The sequence below is a fragment of the Camarhynchus parvulus genome, chromosome 22 (assembly GCF_901933205.1).
Source record: "Camarhynchus parvulus chromosome 22, STF_HiC, whole genome shotgun sequence".
Classification (NCBI taxonomy): Eukaryota; Metazoa; Chordata; class Aves; order Passeriformes; family Thraupidae; genus Camarhynchus; species Camarhynchus parvulus.
Genome location: NC_044592.1, coordinates 1,193,126 through 1,214,799, shown reverse-complemented (window position 1 = coordinate 1,214,799; position 21,674 = coordinate 1,193,126). Strand labels below are relative to the sequence as shown.

General features: G+C 51.8%; 1 protein-coding gene across 3 annotated transcripts; it reads right to left on the bottom strand.

Moving 5' to 3' along the window:
* Positions 1-954: 954 nt before the first annotated feature.
* LOC115912635 (tumor necrosis factor receptor superfamily member 10B-like) lies at positions 955-12,886 on the bottom strand. Of its 3 annotated transcripts, none has more exons than XM_030964282.1 (10): positions 12,766-12,886; positions 7,262-7,394; positions 6,522-6,650; positions 6,041-6,155; positions 5,264-5,349; positions 5,085-5,174; positions 4,845-4,885; positions 3,875-3,964; positions 2,859-2,931; positions 955-2,773 (listed from the first exon to the last, which is right to left on the bottom strand). In XM_030964282.1, exons 1-10 carry the CDS (start codon positions 12,820-12,822, stop codon positions 2,496-2,498), a joined length of 1,092 nt encoding a protein of 363 aa, XP_030820142.1. In that variant the 5' UTR covers positions 12,823-12,886; the 3' UTR covers positions 955-2,495. The 3 variants fall into 3 exon arrangements, with proteins under 3 accessions (XP_030820142.1, XP_030820143.1, XP_030820144.1); XM_030964283.1 differs by having other exon boundaries at positions 3,875-3,961; XM_030964284.1 differs by having other exon boundaries at positions 4,848-4,885.
* Between the last annotated feature and the right edge of the window lie 8,788 nt (positions 12,887-21,674).

Genomic DNA, 21,674 nt, shown 5'->3' with positions numbered 1-21,674 from the left:
TGGCACAACACCAGGCGGCTTTTCCATCGGACTGACTCTGCCTGTCCCACCTGCAGGGCTGCCAGGCAGGGCAGGAGGCACCCGAACCTCCTCACCCTCCCCAGCTGGGATGGGGAAAGCTCCTTGGAGCCCATCCCTGCAGAGGCACCAGGGATGCTCCTGGGGCATCCCCTCCCACCCCACGCTGCTCCTGGAGCACCTTGGAGCCTCCCCTTGTGCATGGCCGCCCTCAGCCTCGATGCAGGAGCGCGGTGGCTCCTCACCCTCGGCGTTGTGTCCCTTGGCAGCCCCGGCCAGCAGGTAGGACCACGACTTTCTCTCCTTTTCACACAGCCTGGGCACTCGCCGCTGCTTCTGAGTCCTGTTTGCCTTGCCCAGGCCGGGACGCGAGCCCTGGCACTGAACCCGCATGTGCCCAGGCCTGCATGCTCAGGGGGCACCGGGCAATGCCCAGGAGGGGCCCCTGGGCACGAACCCTCCGGGCAGCTCAACAGCAGCTCCTGCTTTTCACCCCAGCCCCACGCTCCTCAACACCCCCTCCGCAGTGCAGGGGCTGGGGAGCAGCTGCAGGGGCGTTTTTGGGGGGCTGAGCAGAGCCCTTTTGTCACTAAGCACTGCATGGATTTGCAACACAGCTACTGCAACACACAGAGCCCTGGCTGGTGGAGCCGGAGCCCCCCGAGCAGGCACAGGGACAGTGGCACCCCCTGCTCTGGCACGGGGCTCTGGTCTGGGGTAAACAAAGGCCAGGATGGCTCCTGAGGGCTTTCCCTGGCACAAAGGACCCTTGGGCACTGGTGGGGACCGTCCCTGAGCATTAATTCCATGGGCTGAGTCCTCAGTGCCACATGGAGCAGCTGGTGTCCACTGGGACCCTGGACCTTGGTGGCCATTGAGACCCCTCAGCAGAGTTCTGGGGGGAAAACAAATCAAACCAGACGAGAAAATCAGGAGAATTTTTTTTTTTTTAAGTAAACCTTCATAAACAGAAACGTAAAACACTGGACAAGCAACTGGCTGGGCCAGAGCTCTGTAAAAAACACACAACCATGCATAAAAACAATATTTTTATAAAGCTTTTAAGTTAATATATGTAAAGTTTACAGTTACTAAATAAATACGTACAAAAGTTCTGCTTGTCTTATTGGAGGGTGGGGGAATGGGAGCAGCATGAAGGGTGCTCAGGACCCTCGCACCACACTGGTGATGTACTGGGCTGGACTGGGGTGGCAGCTCAAGTAAAACAGTAGTTTTCCCAGCTAGGTTGTCCCTGAGCTCTGTGTGAGGTGCAGTGCTTGAGAAGTTGCCCTGGGACGGGCAGGAGGTACCATGGCCACGCTCACACGCTGTGCATTCACCCCTGCACGCTGAGGGACAGCAGAGCCACCCCACAGCCACGGGGCTCACCTGGGCCCAGCAGGGCCACGAGGGCATTCTCCCCTCTCCTCCCACCCCGCCTGCAGCTCTGGGGCCTCCACAAGGATGTGCAATCCTGGAGCAAATCCAGAGGAGGCCACGGAGCTGGTCCGAGGCCTGGAACCCCTCTGGAGCCAGGCTGGGAGAGCTGGGATTGTCCAGCCTGGAGAAGAGAAGGCTCTGGGACACCTTCAAGGCCCTTCCAGTACCAGGACACAGGAATAGCTTTAACCAAATGAAATTCACATTATGTTAGATTTAACAAAAAAGTACTTCATAATGAAGGTGGGTAAACACTGGCGGAAAGGCTGCCCAGATAAGCTGCTCCATCCTGGCAAACATTCAAGGTCAGGCTGGATGGGGCTTGGAGAAACCTCATGGAGAGGAAGGTGTCCCTGATCCTGGCAGGGGGCTGGGCTGGGTGACCCCTGCATTGTCCCTTTCCCCAGGCAACCCCAGTGTCCGTAGTGCAAAATCAATCATTCCCCGCTGTCCCCTCCAAGGGCAGTTTTAAACTGGCTCCTAAGAACAAGCAGAACCATGTAAACAAAAAACAAAAACAAACAAACAAAAAAAGAAAACCTAAAAATTTAGGTCACAAAAAAGAGCCCGAGATCCCAGCTGTGCTTGCAGAACCACCAAGCATGCAGAATGAAGCTTACTTAGAGATGTTCTAGAAGCAGAAGCCAGTTCATGATGCCAGGAATCCTTTGTGAATCAAGGATGATCCAGTTCAAAAGCACAGGGATGCCAAAACCCCTTCTCTGCACAGATCTCAAAGAAATCTGGGTAGTACCAATGCTTCCGAGATGGTCCAAGGCAGATTGAAATTATTTGAATCTCTTGGTGTTGACCCAGTGAAGTCAAGAAACCAGCTTGGATTGCACGAGGAAGAACCAACATTGAACCTGTAACTCCAGAGAGAGGAGCCTGAGGCTTGTGCTTCACATGAGGATCAGCTCCTCCTGGCTCAGCTGAACTCATGATGGCTTCAAAAGCAGAGGCACAGGACAGCTACGAACAGCTCCAATCGAGCTGTTCTGAGTTTTTCACATCTGCAGGGCGTGTGCCCTGCTCCTTCAGCTCGTTTCGTACTGAAAACGTCCCTCCCGCACCAGCGTGTCACAGATGTCCTCTGCCACCCCCCCGAGGCTGAGGCGCTCCAGGGTGTCCAGCAGGGTGTTCACAGAGGCCTTGGAGCCCTCCCTGTTCTGCCACCTGCGCATCATGTCGTAGAAATCATCCAGGGTCTTGCCCGTGGTGATGTCGTTGTCCTCCAGGTTCAGGCTGTGGCCGAATCTCTTCCAGTCATCTCTGGGCACTTTCCTCCCAAAGGTGTAAAAGTAGCTCTTCAGCACTGGAGGGGCAAAGGGACAGCTCAGAGCACGGGCAGCAGGGACAGCAATCCCAGCCCAGCACTTCCCCTGGGCCCCAGCACTCACCTTGACTGGGTTCAGTCTCTGGTGCTGGAACCAGAGTCCTCCAGGGTCTCTCACTCCTACTTGGCAGCATCTCCTGCAATGACAATGTCACTCCTGCAATGACAATGTCACTCCTGCAATGACAGTGTCACTCCTGCAATGACAGTGTCACCCCTGCAATGACAGTGTCACTCCTGGAATGACAATGTCACTCCTGCAATGACAATGACTCCTGCAATGACAGTGTCACCCCTGCAATGACAGTGTCACCCCTGCAATGACAATGTCACTCCTGCAATGACAGTGTCACCCCTGCAATGACAGTGTCACCCCTGCAATGACAATGTCACTCCTGCAATGACAATGTCACTCCTGCAATGACAGTGTCACTCCTGCAATGACAATGTCACCCCTGCAATGACAATGTCACTCCTGCAATGACAACGTCACTCCTGCAATGACAGTGTCACTCCTGCAATGACAATGTCACTCCTGCACCCACCAAGCCCCAGCAGCAGTGTGTGATTAATGGGGATTGGAGACCCTCTCCCTCTGTCCCAGGGCTGTTGGCACAGGAGATCACCACCAACCTCCAGGGCATCCATGTCTGATCCACCCAGCCCCAGAACATCCATGTCTGATCAGCCCCAGAACATCCATGTCTGATCAGCCCCAGGACATCCATGTCTGATCCACCCAGCCCCAGAACATCCATGTCTGATCAGCCCCAGGACATCCATGTCTGATCCACCCAGCCCCAGAACATCCATGTCTGATCAGCCCCAGAACATCCCTGTCTGATCCACCCAGCCTCAGGACTTCCATGTTTCCTCTCTGCAATGGCAGCAGCCCCCGAGATGGGGACACCAGAGCTGTGTTTGCTCTGAGGACTCTTTCGACTGCCACGAGCAGATTTTGTCATGCTGACCCCACAAAGAGACCCTTCACCATCCCCCTGAGCAGCCCAGCCCTGGAAGCTCCCCAGGATGATCAGATCTTGGCCTGGCACGCCGGGGCAGGGGGTGCCACTCACGTACCTGTCTCTCTGCTGCCCTGTCCCTCTCTGTCTCCGTGTTGGCGTTGTTGTCCTCTGTGCCCACGTTCTCTGTCTTGCACCACAGCATCTTCTGAAACATGGAGTTCAGTGGCAAGGGAGAGACACAAACTGTGGTGGTTTGGGAAGCAGGAACCCGCCATGGATCCAAGGGCATGGATCTCGAGCTTGGAGGAGCTCTGGGCGAGGACAGCCCACCCCTATCCTGGGATCTCCACTGTGGATTCTGGATGTGCCAGCACTGCCACCAGGAAAGTGCTAATGGCACTGAGGAGGGGGCTGGAAGCACCCAGAGCACCACCAGAGAGCCTCCTCTGCCTGGCCCAGCTCTACCACAACCCTGCAGGGATAACCCTCATCCCCTGCTCCTCCAGCCTTCCAGAAACTTCTGGGTGAGACTCATCCCCTGCTCCTCCAATCTTCCCAGCTGGGTGAGACTCATCCCCTGCTCCTCCAGCCTTCCAGAAACTTCTGGGTGAGACTCATCCCCTGCTCCTCCAGCCTTCCCAGCTGGGTGAGACTCATCCCCTGCTCCTCCAGCCTTCCAGAAACTTCTGGGTGAGACTCATCCCCCTGCTCCTCCAGCCTTCCAGAAACTTCTGGGTGAGACTCATCTCCCTGCTCCTCCAGCCTTCCAGAAACTGCTGGCTAAGACACATCATCTCCCTGCTCCTCCAGCCTTCCCAGCTGGGTGAGACTCATCTCCCTGCTCCTCCAGCCTTCCAGAAACTTCTGGGTGAGACTCATCCCCTGCTCCTCCAGCCTTCCAGAAACTTCTGGGTGAGACTCATCTCCCTGCTCCTCCAGCCTTCCAGAAACTTCTGGGTGAGATTCATCCCCCTGCTCCTCCAGCCTTCGCAGGAGCTGCTGGCCAAGTGGGGAGCAGAGGGAACAGGTGACATTACCCCAGCCCACAAACAGAGCCATTCCCCCCTGCCATCCCAGGAACTCACCACAGTTTCTAAGGGATTCTTGCACGAGGGTCTCCCATCCCCTGGAAGATGGAAAGAGCGCTGTGATCCCTCTTCCCCCAGGCAGGACCCTCTTCCCACTCTGCCCACACCAGGTGAGCGTTCCTGGGGTCTCTCTTGCCCACACCAGGTGGGTGTTCCCAGGGTCTCTCTTCCCACCCAGCCCACAGCAGTGCAGAGCCCCTGGCCAAGGTGGGTGCTCCAGGGGCCTCCTGCACTCACCTGGGGAGCTGCAGCGGCATTTCCAGCAGCAGACAGCAATCCCAGTCACGATCACAGCTATCGCAACAATCCCTGTGAGGGCCTTGAGGTCTGAAGCAGATAAAGCAGGGTGTGAGCAGCTGCTCCTGCTTTGGCCTCAGCAGCAGCTCCCACCCCATCCCTCAGCCCTCCCGACTCACAGGAGGGGAAGGCGGCCGTGTAAGGACCACACTGGAGGTCACTGTAGGGTGTGCAGGGTTTCAGCATCACTTGGCCCTTGGGACACCTGGGAGAGGGGACATAGGGTGGGCTCAGCAGCTGTGGCTCAGCAGCACAAACCCCACAGGAGCCACCTGTAGGACGCTCGGGATGGACGGAGACGAGAGATCTCTGCAGCCAAGGTCGTGGAACTTGGGGTTTATTGCAAAGGGCCCTGCTGGGAGCTGCCAGGCACAGCTCAGAGCAGGCCCGAGAGAAGAGAGGGGGGGAGAGGATGAGAGGGTAAGAGAGTAAAGAGGCAAGAGAGAAAAAGCATAAGACAGTAAAATGGGTAAGAGGCCCAAGTTCTCATTCCAACACAATAAATCTTCTTCTGTGTTGAATATTCTGATTCTCACTAACCAATCTAGTACAAGATACAAATCCTACAGCATTTCCATACAGCCTATAAGAATCATTACATTACCATCCTGTGTTACATTTTAAACCCTAAAAACTCCTCTTTGGGCCCCTCCTGCCAAGCTGTAGGGTCTGCTCTGACCCTTGGAGCTGTCTGCAAGCAGAGGGAATTGTTCCACCAAAAGGGGATCACCTTCAGCCGGCCACACCATTGTTTTCCAGTTGTTCAGTAACAAAGCTTGCTTTCATTTCAATCTCACTTATAGTTTCCATATTCTCAAAATCTTTCACCAGACAATTGTATTTATAAGGCTTTCCTGTTCCATCTTCCCCAACAGCCACCACGGCCCCAGACCCACCTGGGCTGGCACTTCTGGCACATCTCACAGGGGTGCTCCGGGGGGCAGAAGGTGCCGTTGCTGCAGGCACACACCGTGTTCCTCTGGGGCTGGCAGGGACTCAGCTCCACCTGATCTGTGGGACAGAGGGGACACAGCTCCACCGTGGCTCCCACCCTGGGCAGGACCAGGTCCCTCCCTGCTGTTGAGTGCCAGTTCTCCTGCCCCACAAGGGAAAAGCAGTGCCTGGATCAAACTCCACCAGCAGCTGCCAGTGCTGCTGGGAGCCTCATCCTCCTGCTCTGTGCGGAGTCTCGTGCTCAAGCTTTGCATGAGGGATGTGGCCTTTAACAGATGTGGATCTGTGGCCTTTAACAGATGTGGGTCTGGCCCAGATTGCAGCCCCAGCCACCCTCTGGGGACACTGCAGGTGACACTGTGCTCTGAGAGAGCTCGGCTGGACCCAGCCTGAGCCACCAGCCCTGCTCCCCCCAGCTCGTACCTTCCTTGCACTTGGAGCACTCCTGGCAGGACAGGAGGGCGTTTGGATATTCCATGTATTCCCCGAGTCCACAGGGCTCACACGTGCTGGAGCCTCTCTGCTCCTCACACTCCTTGGTAAGGTAGGTGCCTGAAGAGAAAGGGAAACTCTGAACACACAGGGAAGGGTTTGGGGCACCAGGAGGGGCTGGGGGAGCTGGGAAGGGGCTCAGCCTGGAGCAAAGGAGGCTCAGGGGGGGCCCTTGTGGCTCTGCACAGCTCCTGCCAGGAGGGGACAGCCGGGGGGATTTGGGATCTTATCCCAGGGAACAGGGACAGGAGCAGAGGGAACGGCCTCAGGCTGGGCCAGGGCGCGGTCTGGGTGGGCACAGCAGGAATTTCCCCATGGAAAGGGGGCTCAGGGCCTGGCACTGCCCAGGGAGGGTTGGAGTGCCCATCCCTGCAGGTGTCCCAGGAAGGGCTGGACTCAGTGGCACTCAGTGACAAGGTGGGCATCGGGCACAGGTTGGATTTGGTGGCCTTGGAGGGCTTTTCCAACCTGAAGGATTCTGCGATTCCACCACCAGCAAAGCTCAAAGGCAAATGAGCCAAGAAAAGGAAAATATTCCCAAAATGAGGGCTTAGATCCGTGACAGTGGAGCAGGGCAGAGCTGGGGCTCTGCTGCCCCTCGGGAGGAGCGAGGACAGGAACAGGAGCACAGAGAGGCTGCAGGGGTGGGACCAGCGCTGAGGCCATCTCACCTGCAGGGCACTTCTTGCAATAGAGACCATCGCTTTTCCTGTAGTAATCATCTTCCCTTCCCCAGCCTAGATCCAAGGAATCCAAGCTGTCCCTCTTCCCCAGGGTGACAGCACTGGCTTCCCAAGGGGCTGCCTGTTAAAAAATACAGAAAACCTCGGGTTAAAAACCACCCCAAATCCATCGGGCAACGGGAGAAAGGGCAGGGTGAGAGCTGCTGTGCCCAGTGAAGCAGGAGAGGAGCTTTGGGATGGCTCAGAGCCACCTCAGCCAAAGGCACTCCCCACAAAACAGGGCCAGTTTTTCCTTGGCAAAGCCAAGAAGAGATCTGGAGGTTTGCAGGGGAATTCTGCTTGCCAGGTTATCAGCAGGGCAAAGAGCCGCTAACGACCCCTTTCCTTCCCATTTTCTGAGAACGACCCTTTTGCTTCCCCAGTTGCTGAGAACGACCCTTTTCCTCCCTCAGTTTCTGAGAGGGACCCTTTTCCTTACCAGTTTCTGAGAGGGACCCTTTTCCTTACCAGTTTCTGAGAACGACCCTTTTCCTTCCCCAGTTTCTGAGAACAACCTCTTTCCTTCCCAATTTCTGAGAGGGACCCTTTTCCTCCCCCAGTTTCTGAGAGGGACCATTTTGCTCCCCCAGTTTCTGAGAGGGACCCTTTTCCTTCCCAATTTCTGAGGACCCTTTTCCTTCCCAATTTCTGAGAAGGACCCTTTTCCTCCCCCAGTTTCCAAGTGCACCAAGAGCCCCAGTGGAAGGGGAGAGTCGGCAAGAGGAAGGGTTTGTGGCAGGAAAGAGCCCCGTGTCAAGGCTGGGAGGCGGCTCCGGCGCCCAGCACAAACCCCTGGGCTGTCACTCTGTTTTCCCTGTTATTCTGCTGAAGATCAGGAAGAAAAGTCACATTTCCCTCAGCTCTCCACACCCTTTTTGTGCTGCCTCAGATCCTTCCTGCCCCACAGCAGGGACGATGCTCAGCAGGAATGTCCCCTTGGGCTTTGGGGCACCTCAATGTCCCCAGTGGGGACAACCCCATCGGCCTCTGAGCCAGCACAGAGCTGCTCCATGGATATCTGTGGATATAAAGCTGGATATCCATGCATATAAAACTGGATATCCATTGTCACTATATAACATGAAAGAACGCAAGCACACCACCATTTTCAAGGCGAAGGAAAAAAGGGAAGTTTATTTTCTGGCTCTAGCATTTATAGTTTTCCAAAAGTGACAGCGGATTGGAGGGTGACGGTGACACCTCTCCAATGACACTGGTCAAACCAACAGTTCATCAATTCTCTCTTCTTCCATAAAAGAATGCAAAACAATGAGTTATTTACAGGAAGTGTGTGATAAAGTTCTTACAAGAATGTCAACATCAGAAGGCTTGGAAAATCTTAAAAAACCAGGGTGACAATCCATGGATATAAAGCTGGATATCCATGGATATAAAGCTGGATATCCATGGATATAAAGCTGCCCCTGGCTCACCGGGGTGTCAGGACAGACTTGCCACAGCCTCACGGGCTGCAGGAGACGCTTCTCCTCTCCCCTCCCCAACACGAGGGTGAAGTTAAAGCATATTTCTGCCGTGAGTCAGAAGCTGCCTAGAACACCGAAACAATGGAGTTTGCAAACCGGTTCCTGCCTCCTCCTCCTCCTCCTCCCGAGCTTCCCGCCACAGGAAAGGCAGAACTGGCTGCCCCAGGTCAGGAAAGGTCACGGGGCTCTGTGATGGTGACATCACAAACCACCGCGGACACCAGCCAGGGCCGTGCCTTGGGACGGCTGGCCCAGAGCAGAGGCTGGACAGAAAAATAAAGTAGGGATTTATAAAAAGGATATCCTGAATGGATGCACCTTGGGCAGCACAAGAGCCCAGCCAGGGCTGCACACAAGATGAGCCAGAATGGTCACAAAATGGACGACCAGTCACGAGGTCTCTCACTTTTAAAGGTCTTGGTTCATTACCATATTGGAGTTAATTGTCCAATTATAGCTTTACGTTACAAAGTCCCATCCTTCCTGTTTTTCTCTCAAGTTCACCATTGTTTATGCTTTTGGGCCTGAAACTTGTAGCGGTTGTCCTTGGCCCCAGGCTAGAAAAGGAATTGTTTTGTCTGGCTGCTCTGTGGAGGGAGCTTACCACACGAAGCTCAGAGCCGCACACCTAGGCAGCACAGAAACTGAAAAATATGAAAGCTAAAACTTAAGGCATCAAGGCCATGGCAAGGACAAACACCCACCACGACCAGGCCACAGAGCCCCGATCCAGGCCAGGAACGGGGCCAGCTCCGGACCCCAACTCAGAGGGATCAAATCCATGTCCCTCCAACACCTTCTGGCTCTACTGGACCTGCCTCTGCTCCCCTTTTCTCCAGCTAGGAACATTTGCAAGTTTGTGAAGTTTTTTAATCCACTTGAGGAGCTCCAGCCACAACAGCTTTTACCCATTCTGGTCTTGGAAGTCCTGGGAGTGAAGGGACAATTTGTCCCTTCCATAGGGGGAAAAAAATCCATGTTTCTTCCCTGCCTGAACTCTGCCACGCTGTGAGGGTGATCACAGCAACACCACAGCGTTTTCTGCAGTTTGGGAGGGCCCCTCAGCCACAGGATTTCATTTCTTTACTGTGAAAAATGCCTATTTTATGATTGGCTTTTCGCAAATATTATAATGAATATTATATGTGTTGTGTTAGAAAGTAATGCTGTATTAATTCTCTTAAGTAGTGTGTTCAATATAGTTTTAGGTTATAAAAAATGTTAAAATAGAAACTATGCCATGCAAGATACTTTTTTTAAAGAAAGGACTTGCAGCAAAATAGCAGTCACGGGACACCTAAATCTTTCAGAAAAAGAGAATTTATTGCCCTCTTATCAGAAGAAACAAAATTCTTCCCGCATTGAAGACGCCGAAGACGCTGTCAGGATTAAGAGGAAGAAGTTGATGATGACCAGACAGAATCCTGTGTTTGAATGGAATTTATGCATTGTATGAAGTGTATGAATATTCAACAGGTTATTGTTTTTAAGAGTTAATCCTCTGTTAATGTGGGTCCTTTTTCGGGCTCATGCTGCCCAGAAAAAGGTACCGAGACATCCATAATTCTTTGTTTTTATTGTCTCATATTGTCCTAATTCAAACTGTCCAAATTATTATTACTCTAATTGTATTACTAATTTTATAACCATTTTATTACTATTAAACTTTTAAAATTTTAAAAACAAGTGATTGGCGTTTTTCACATTTACAGAGAACACAACACATGCACGATAAGGTTATCAGCCCGCAGCACCCTGCTGCCATCCCTGGTCAAACTATCAGTTGGAGAACCCAGCACGGCGGGTTTGAGGACTTTTCACCCACAGTAAACAACTCAAGAAAGCCTGGAGGCAGAAGAATTGGAGGCACAGGAATTCTTCATCAGCTTTTCCTCTTTGGGGGATCAAGTCTGGAGAAAAAGCTCGGGAAAGCATCAAACTTTGAACTTCCCCTGCTTCCATCCCCGATTTGTTTTTCTCCTGAGGTGATCCCAAAAGGAGTTGAACTCCGGAGATGAAAGAGGATGGAACACGTCCCACAGCCCTTGACGGCGGCAAGAGAACCGGGATAAAAGCGGTGCCGGGCAGGCACCTGAGCCACCTGCTCCAAGGACACTGGGCTGATGCAGGCCGGGATTTCCCCCTGGAATTCCCGCAAAGCAAGCAGAATTTGAGCTCCAGCAAGGCCAGAGATCCATCCTCAAAGATGGCCTGTGTCCAGCCATGAGGCAAGAGAGAGGACATGACGCAATATCAGACCATGCCATGTGAATCACCACCGAGCAGCTCCCCATCCTTCTTATCCAAAAAATGGGATAAAAAAAATAAAAAAAACCCTGAGGCTGTTACCAGAGTGCCCTTAGGCAATGGGTTTAAGGCTTGACTTTACCAGGCCAGTCTAATTAAACTCTGCTGAGCAATGTAGGGAATGAATTGGATGAGAAGCCCTCTCTGCAAACCTGTTTTGGGCAGCGCTGATGTAATTCCAGCACGGGAGCAGCACCCATGTGCTCCTCCACAGCCTGGGTTACAGGCCAGCTCTGGGATACAAGTCAGGGCAGGATCTCTGGGATAAAACTCACGGCAGGATCCTCCCGACTTCAAGTGACAACAGAGTTCAGGTATTCCCCAACTCTACAACATCCAATCCACGGGGAAATATGATATGCCCAGGTGGAATTTTGTGTCCTAAATCCCTGTGCTGAGGGACATCGTTTGGGCGAGTGGCATTCCTGCTCCGGGAGCATTCCTTGTGTTAAAACATGCCAAAGGGGCGTCGGCACCAGATGCCAGCACGGAATGGCAAACACGGCTCGGGAGCGAAGGGAGTGGAAATCCCCTTCCCTGGGCTCCGGCAATGAGAGCCGTGTCCAGTTTGCCGCCTTTTATCACCGTCACAGTCCCCCCGGGGCCATGTGCTCGGAGCCGGGAGGCTGATATCGCTTTTCCCATCGAAAAAATTCCCCTTCCAGGCTCTGGCATCCCCATCCCCATCCCCGGCCGCAGCCTCACGTCCTCCCGGTACCCCGAACCCCGCTGTGCCGTGCCCAGGTGAACCCCCGGTCCGCCTGTCCATCCGAACCCCTCCCCGGTCCGCCTGTCCATCCGAACCCTCCCCGGTCCGCCTGTCCATCCGAACCACCCCCCGGTCCGCCTGTCCATCCGAACCACCCCCCGGTCCGTCGGCCCATCCGAACCCCCCCCCGGTCCGCCTGTGCATCCGAACCTCCCTGGTCCGCCTGTGCATCCGAACCCTCCTCGTCCTCCCCTGCCCATCCGAACCCTCCTCGTCCTCCCTTGCCCATCCGAACCCCCCTGGTCTGCGGGCCCATCCGAACCCTCCTCGTCCTCCCCTGCCCATCCGAACCCTCCTCATCCTCCCCTGCCCATCCGAACCCTCCTCGTCCTCCCTTGCCCATCCGAACCCCCCTGGTCTGCGGGCCCATCCGAACCCTCCTCATCCTCCCCTGCCCATCCGAACCCCCCTGGCCCCACGGCCTCCACCCCCCCATTCCCCGGGCCAGGTGAGCCCCACCGCCCCCGTTTTCCCTGTCGCCTCCAGACCAGGTGAGCGGCCCAGCCCCCCCCACGGCCCCTGGAGCAGGTGAGCCCCTCCGTGCCTCAGTTTCCCCCGACTCACACGAGCCCTTCCCCCCGCAATCGCAGGTAAAGGCGCGGCCCATGCGCCGCTCTGCGCAGGTAACCCCACCGCCCTCACCTCCATCCAGGGGCACCCCCCGCTCACACAGCCCCCGCCGCTCGGCTGAGCCTCACCAGGGCAGCCCCCCGAACACCCCGATGCCCCCTTCCCAGCCGGACCCCGTCCCACTCCGCCGCTCCGAGCCCCTCGGCAGCGCGGCAAGTCTGGGCATGTCGCGACAACCCCGCGCAGCCCCGACAGGGGTCCGGACCCCCCTGGCCGCGCTCCCGGAGGGTCCCCACGGCGCCACGAGCCCCGTCCCCACTGACCGAGAGCAGCAGCAGCGGCGCGGCGAGCCAGAGCGAGCCCCGTCGGGGCCGGCGCATGGTGAGCGGAGCGCCCTTCTCGGCAGGGCGGGCACGGAGCGGGCACGGAGCGGGCAAGGTCCGGACACGGCTCTGGGACAACCGCCTCTCCCCACGACGCCGAGCTAAATGAATTACTCCCGTCGAGTTCGAGCCTTTATATGACTGGGCGTGGCGGGGTGCAAGGAAGGGGCTGACCTGGGGCTGTCCCAGCGCTGTTCTGCGAACTTCGCGTGTTCATTCCATCGAAAACCGCTTAAATTCTCGTGTGCAGTTTGGTTTGCCCGAGAAGCCGAATTGGCTTTCGCTGTTCCCCTTCCTTTCAGTTTTTAGCCACTCGTTATTTTCGCTCACCGCTCAAGCGCCCAAAGTTTCAGAGCACCAGAATCACACAGGAGCGCTCGGGAATGATTCCTCCGGGTGCTGCTTCTCCTCTTGCATTTTTTCGCGATCACTCACCGGCCTGGAGCGAGCAAAGCCGCGGCGTTTTGTGCTCTGAAAAGAGTGTTAAGTGGATAATCCCGTGGGATTCCGGTGAGGTGCAAGGCGCAGAGGCACGGCAGCCTTGCAAAAAAGTCGCCATCTGACCCCAGTGCTGGGAAGTTCTCGTAGCTGGTATTTTTCCATTGTGTGGTGTTTTTTTGGTTTTTTCGGGTTTTTTTCCTTTTTTTGGGTTTTTTGTTTGGTTGTGTTTTTTTGGTTTTTTTTTTTTTGGCGGGACAGAACTCGAGGTGAAAGGGAAAAAAACCCGTAAAAGTTAAATCTTTGGACTTTCTGCTGTTACACAAACGGTTGTGGTGCTGCACACAATCAGGGGAGTGTGTGTGAGAAAAAATAATTCCAAGAAAATTCTGATTTTGCTGGGATGGTGGAGCTGTGGTGGGAGTGTTGGGATGGAGCATTAGAGGAGCTTTAGGAAGGACAGAAACCGGGGACTTCAGAACCCCTTCCAGTACCTAAAGGGGCTCCAAGAGAGCTTTTCCAGGTCTCTTCCAACCCAAATCGTTCCAGAATCAGGATTCTGGGACAGAGAACTCTCTCTCGTTAATGTTTTGCTAGCAGTGAACTGAATCCCTGCGAGCAACCTTCCTGTCACCTCCCCGGTGACTCATCGGAGGGTGGGGAAAAGCAGGTTTGGGTTTGCTTTCCTAAGTGCCCGAAGGCAGGGAAAATCTGCCGGAGATAGCCTGAAAAACGCACCCAGCACAAAGGCATGAAAAACACTGCTCAGCAAGCGAAGTGCTCAGCGCATCTATGGTGCCGAGGAGCTGCTGAGCACCCCCGGCCTGGGAGGAGGGCAGGAAGGCTCCTTGCGTTCAGCTGGGTGAGGGGGATCGCAGCTAATCCACTCTGGATGTGGATGTTTGGGAAGCACCTTCTCCTTGGTGGCTGTGCTCATGGCAGGACAAGCCACGGCCACCCGGTTGTCTCCTCACGCGGGGAATTATTCAGCCTGGCTGTGCCACAATTAATGAAGCTGAAATGGGATTTCGAGGAGAAAAAACTTCCTGCTCGTTTCCTGGGTGGGTACTTCTATTACAAGCCCCAGAAAGTATGTGTGCCTTTTGTTTAACCAAAACCATGTGTGCTGTGCTCTGGGCACCACTGACTGCAGCTGAAGTCACTGGAGTCCTCAGAGAATGATTCATTTCTCAGTTAGAGCAGAACTAGAACGAGGTTTAGGTGTAGGACCACAGCTAAATGCTAATCCATGTGCAAATGGGATGGGGAAGGATTCATCCTCTCTGAAAAATCAACCTGATGCTCTTTAGGGAACTGCTGTGCCTGAATTCGGCCAGGAAAAATCGGGATGTGTTCCACATGGAAGTGGAACATGCCAGTTTGCTCCACAGCCATCCCAGCAAGGACAGGCCACCCTCAGCATGCAGAGCCTGGGATCCCATCCTCCTCCCACCAAACGCTGCTGGGAAGCCACAGGGTTTTCTCTTTCTGTCTCAGTCTCTTCATTTATAAACCAGCCCCGAATTATCTGTGCTGACAAACCGCAGGGAGGATATTTGTGCCAAGGCAGCTCAGTGGGGGTTCAAGCTGTGGAGAGAGGTCAGGGTGGTCGCCCTCTCCCAGTCCCCAGCCATCCCCAGGAACGGGACACTGGGCACACACATCATTCCCTCTCCCAGCAAGAATTCCCACCCCAGAAAAACCACCGTGGTTTTCATTTAAGGCGGGTTTTTGGGCAGGCTCTGGCCGCAAGTGAGAAAGGGATGTGTCTTTATCTCCCGGGGCCAGACCTCCAGCCTTTATCACCCCAGCCTGTTTATCCCAGAGCTCCCTCTGCACCCAGAGTCCCCTGGAGCCGGGAGGCTGCACCCCAGCACAGCACTGGGGGGAAATTGAGCACGTTGAGAAGAAGAGGGGACCCTCCAGTTTTGGGGTCTTAAATCCTCCCCTGGCTTGCTCAGTTCTGCTGCAAATGGAGAATAAAACGAATGTGAGGGTTGGAGCAGGAGCTTGGCTGAACTCCTGCCCTCTGGGTGGGGAGAGAAGGGAGTCTGGAGCATGAAATTCCCACAGGGAATGAGCAGTAAATGTGTGACTGGGGAATCTGAGCCTTGTCAGTTAATGGGTAACCTCCTCCTCTGGCTCACCTGACATCCAGACCGTCAAAACGTTCCTATCCCGTCTGACTCAGCTTTCCTTTGTTGATCCAGCTCTCTCTCAAAGTTTGGGGCAGCGGGAGGCTCTGATCTCCCCTTCCAGAGCGTCTCTGTCAGGGCTGTGACCCTCAGCACACCCCGGGGAGCTGCTTGGGTACGTGACCATTCATGTTTGATTTTTGAACACCACCATCCAGTTTTACCTTCAGTTCTGTGCTGCCTCCTGCCCGTTTTGGCGCCTGGGAGGGCTCTGAGGCCATATGATAATTTTGACCATCCCCCCCCCTTCCTCCTGACCAACGAATTATTTGGCTCATAAATTCCAAGTTCCTCTTTGAAACAGAAAAAAAAAAAAAAAAAAAAAAAAAAAAAAAGCTTTGGCAAGCTGTGAACTTCATGAGAACAAAGCTCAATTCCCCACTGCACCTTCCTTGGGCAAGTCTGGGCAAGCCACTCTGCCCCTCCGTGCCTCAGTTTCCCCTCTGCGGTGAGAGGTGCTCAAATTTCTGTCCTCACTCCCTTTGCCTGCTTTAGTTTTGGGGTTTGTGGGCTGCTCAGGGCGAGCAGGTGGGTTTTTCATCCTTTCTCCCTTTCCCGAGGCAGCTTCCCAGCCCCTGAGCAGGCAGCCTCTGGGCAGGGGAAAGGTCAAATCATCCCTTCTCCTTCCCTGCCAGCCCAGTGCCCTAAAAACAGGGGAAAATGAACAGTAAATGCAGAGTCTGAACTCAGAGCTCTCCTCTCCCTCTGTCTCCGCTCCTCCCTTCCCTCCCCTTGAACCACGACCTAAAAGGAGTTATGGGATGGAGGAGAGAGTGAGGGTTTTGCAAAAATCCACATCCCCAACAAACTGCTCCACATCACATCCCAAACAAACTCCTCCATATCCAAACTCCTCCATATCCAAACTCCATATCCAAACTCCATATCCAAACTCCTCCATATCCAAACTCCATACCAAACTCCTCCCAATCCAGACTCCCTATCCCAACTTCCTATCCAAACTCCATATCCAGACTCCTCCATATCCAAACTCCATATCCAAACTCCAAATCCAAACTCCTCCATATCCAAACTCCCAATCCAAACTCCTCCACATCCAAACTCCTCCATATCCAAACTCCTCCATATCCAAACTCCATATCCAAACTCCAAATCCAAACTCCTCCATATCCTAACTCCCTATCCAAACTCCTCTATTGTAAATCAAAGGTGACTCCAACAAAGGGGAGAGAGAATGATGCATCTGACTCCATCATCAGAAGGCTATTTAATGACTTTATTATACTACACTGTGTACATTGTATCTAAACCGAAACTGCCCTGCACTCACTCTTGCTCACAACTGCTCAGAACAGCACTCACCTCTGATTCTCTTGTGACTGTCCCATGACAGTCTGACACACACACACACACACACCTGGCCCTGACAGGCCAAGGGAACAAAACCTCACTTTGGGTAAACAATCTCCATATTGCATTCTACTTTGGCACAACACAGGCACAGCAAGCGAGATAAGAATTGGTTTTTCCTTGTTCTCTGCTTGTCTCACAGTTTCACTCTGTTCAGAGGGCATGTGAATACCACACTCCTCCATATCCAAATTCCATATCCAAACTCCATATCCAAACTCCCTTTCCAAACTCCCAATCCAAACTTCCATATCCAAATTCCATATCCAAAATCCTCCCTATCCAATCTCCCTTTCCAAACTCTTCCATATCCAAACTCCCTATCCAAACTCCCTTTCCAAACTCCATATCCAAACTCCTTGTATCCTAATTCCATGTCCAAACTCCTCCATATCCAAACTCCCTATCCAAACCCTGTATCCTAATTCCATATTCAAACTCCATATCCAAACTCCCTTTCCAAACTCCCTTTCCAAACTCCTCCATACCCAAACTCCATACGCAAACTCCTCCATATCCAAACTCCCTTTCCAAACTCCCAATCCAAAATCCCTTTCCAAACACCATATCCAAACTCCCTGTATCCTAATTCCATATCCAAACTCCACATCCAAACTCCACATCCAAACTCCATATCCAAACCCTGTATCCAAACTCCATATCCAAACTCCCTGTATCCTAATTCCATATCCAAACTCCATATCCAAACTCCATATCCAAACGCCTCCATATCCAAATTTCCTTTCCAAACTCCACATCCAGCTGCCAGCTTGGAAACTGGAGCAGGAACTGGAGCAGAAACCTCTGGCTCAGCAGGTTGAAATGATGGATAAATTCCATTTTTTTCCTAACCTTGGAAAGTCCCATCCCAGGTTAAACCTCCATGGGGGGACAGAGCTGCTGCTGCTCCCTCTCCAGGCTACAAAAGCAAACTAAAAATTGGTTTTGGGGTTTAAACACTGAGGATGCCTTGAATCTTTATCCCAAATTCCTCAGAGCACGTGGATTGGCATTCTCCAGCCAATCTATATTTTAATTTATATCTTGAAAATTATATAATGTTTTTTTTTTTTCCCCCACAACTGAATTTCCAGGAGGGATTGTGCTGGTTTGGGCTGGGTTGGAGCCCAGATTTATTTAATTTTGCTCACAGGACCTGTCTGTGCTGAGTGCAGGGCTGTTTACAGCAGGATGTTTTCAGTATTTTTCTAAGGTTCGGACAACCTCAAGGCTTTTCCTGCTTCCAGTGGGACAGGAAACAAGACTGGGAGGGGACACAGCTGAGCCCAGGGAAATTCCTGACCATGGGAATGTCCAGCACTGCAAAACTGGGGGAAAATCACGGAATCCTGGAATGGTTTGGGTGGGAAGGGCTCACCCAGTGCCACCCCCTGCCACGGGCAGGGACACCTCCCACTGTCCCAGGCTGCTCCAAGCCCTGTCCAGCCTGGCCTTGGACGCTTCCAGGGATCCAGGGGCAACCACAGCTGCTCTGGGAAATTCAAGAATTCCTTCCCAATATCCCATCTAACCTCTGTCCTCTGGTGGTGGGAAGCCATTCCCTGTGTCCTTGTGAATTGTCCCTGTCCCACTTTCCTCCCTCCAGGCACTGGAAAGCCACAACAAGGCCACCCCAAATCTTCTCCAGGCTGAACATTCCCAGCTCTGCCAGCCTTTCCTCGTGGGACAGGGGCTCCATCCCTCTGAGCCCCTCTGGAACGGCTCCAGCAGCTCCACATCTCCCCGTGCTGTGTCCCAGGGCTGGGGCAGCTCCAGGGTGGGGGCACAGCTGAGAGGGGCAGAGGGGAAGCAGGAACACTTGGAGTGGTGGGATTTGTCTTCCCAAAAAATGTGTGCTGGATCCCTGCTTCCCCAGGAAGGGCAGAGGGATTTATTTAGAATGATGGGATTTGTCTTCCCAAATACCTGTCCTGGATCCCTGCTTCCCTGGGAAGAGCAGAGGGGAAGCAGAATATTTGGAATGATGGCATTTATTTGGAATTATGGGATTTATCATCCCAAATCCATGTGCTGAATCCCTGCTTCCCTGGGAAGGGCAAAGGGATTTCTTTGGAATGATAGGATTTATTTTAAATGCTGAGATTTATCTTTCCAAATCTGTGTGCTGGATCCCTGCTTCCCCGGGAAGGGCTGAGGGATTTATTTGGAATGATGGGATTTGTCTTCCCAAAAAAATGTGTGCTGGATCCCTGCTTCCCCAGGAAGGGCAGAGGGATTTATGTGGAATAATTTGATTTATTTGGAATTATGGGATTTATCTCCCCAGAAATGTGAGCTGGATTCCTGCTTCCCCAGGAAGGGCAGAGGGGAAGCAGAACATTTGGAATTATGGGATTTGTCTTCCCAAATACCTGTCCTGGATCCCTGCTTCCCTGGGAAGGGCAAAGGGATTTCTTTGGAATGATAGGATTTATTTTAAATGCTGAGATTTATCTTTCCAAATCTGTGTGCTGGATCCCTGCTTCTCCATGAAGGGCAGAGGGGAAGCAGAACATTTGGGATGCTGGGATTTATCTTAAATCTGAGATTTATCTTCCCAAATCCATGTGCTGAATCCCTGCTTCCCTGGGAAGGGCAAAGGGATTTCTTTGGAATGATGGCATTTATTTTAAATGCTGAGATTTATCTTTCCAAATCTGTGTGCTGGATCCCTGCTTCTCCATGAAGGGCAGAGGGGAAGCAGAATATTTGGAATGATGGGATTTATTTGGAATTATGGGATCTATCATCCCAAATCCATGTGCTGGATCCCTGCTTCCCCAGAAAGGGCAGAGGGTTTTATTTGGAATTATGGGATTTATTTGGAATTAAAGGATTTATCTCCCCAAAAATGTGAGCTGGATCCCTGCTGCCCCATGAAGGGCAGAGGGGAAGCAGAATATTTGGAATTAAGGGATTTATCTTCCCAACTGTGTGTGCTGGATTCCTGCTTCCCCAGGAAGGGCAGAGGGGAAGCAGAAACATTTGGAATTACGGGATTTATTTGGATTCCATTTGGAAATATGGCATTTATTTTTCAAATCCCTGCCCAGGAAGGGCTGAGCCATGGAAGCCAGGGAAGGAATTCCATGTTTTGCACCCCTCAGGGTCCCACCTCCCCTGAGTCTCTCCTGTCCCACAGAGGGAGCGGCCAGAGGGGCTGAGGGGATCCATCCCCGGGCAGTGCCTGACCTGGAGCTGCTGGGATCAGCTCATCCCTAGGCCCAGCTCAACCTTAGGCCCAGCTCAACCTTAGGCCCAGCTTGTCCTTAGGCCCAGCTCATCCTTGGCCCAGCTTGTCCTTAGGCCCAGCTCATCCTTAGGCCCAGCCCATCCTTTGGTCCAGCTCATCCCTAGGCCCAGCTCATCCTTAGGCCCAGCCCATCCTTTGGCCCAGCTCATCCCTAGGCCCAGCTCATCCTTAGGCCCAGCCCATCCTTCAGCCCAGCTCATCCTTCGGCCCAGCCATCCTTTGGCCCAGCTTGTCCTTAGGCCCAGCTCATCCTTAGGCCCAGCCCATCCTTCGGCCCAGCCCATCCTTCGGCCCAGCCCATCCTTAGGCCCAGTTCAACCTTCCCCCCAGCCCATCATTCAGCCCAGCTCAACCTTTGGCACAGCTCAACCTTCGGCCCAGCTCATCCTTCGGCCCAGCCTCAACCTTTGGCCCAACTCAAACTTTGGCCCAGCCATCCTTAGGCTGAGCTCATCCTCTGGCCCTTTCCACCCCCATGTGTGATCCCAGCTCCAGCCCCCAGGTCAAGGCCTGGCTTTGGACAAAGCCTTGGGATCCCTTTCCTTCCTGGAGCAGCGTTTTTGTTCCTGATAACCCCAAAACCTGCCCTCCTTAAAGCCACGCTGGACCCTCAGCTGGGAACAGATTTCCAGGCACGAAAGGATTTTATTTTGGGTCTAGAACTCTAGAACTGGAGAGATTAATATATATAATATATAATAAATATAATAAATATAATAAATATAATAAATGTAACATAATATAACATAATATAACATAACATAACATAACATAACATAACATAACATAACATAACATAACATAACATAATATAATATAATATAATATAATATAAACATTAATATATAAAATATAAAATATCCTAATATATTATAATGAACATAATAATAAAGATAATAATAAATATAACATACAATATATAAAAATATAACAATACACATAATAAAATAAAATATAAATATGTAATATAAAATATAATATATACTATATATTAAATATATTTACACATAATATTAAAATAAATATAATAAAACAATATAGTATTTAAAACTATATATCAATTTAATAATAAATAGAATATATTAATATATTATAATAACTATAATAAAGATATCAATAAATATAGAATTTTATATAAAATATAACTATTGAAATAATAAAATTATATATAAAACATAACTATTAAAATAATAAAAATATAAATGTGTAATATATAAAAGTATATAATATATATTATATAGTAAATATAATCATACAGAATATTATAATAAACATAATTAAATAATATATAATATATAAAATTATATATAATAATAGAATAATCAATAAGGAATTTCAGTTTGGAAGGAGCTAAAAATAAATCCTGCCTGTGCTGAGTAATTTCCTGATTTCCATTTCCATGGATTGGTTTAAAGGCAGCTCTGGGACCTGCTGCCTTCCCTGGGGCCAGCAGAGCCAAGGTGCTGTCACCAAATTCTGGGCAATTTGCACCAATTTCCTTATATATAAATATATATAAAATGTATGTATATATATGTCTGTACATATATATATATATGTATACAAAACCACATTATTATATATTATATAAT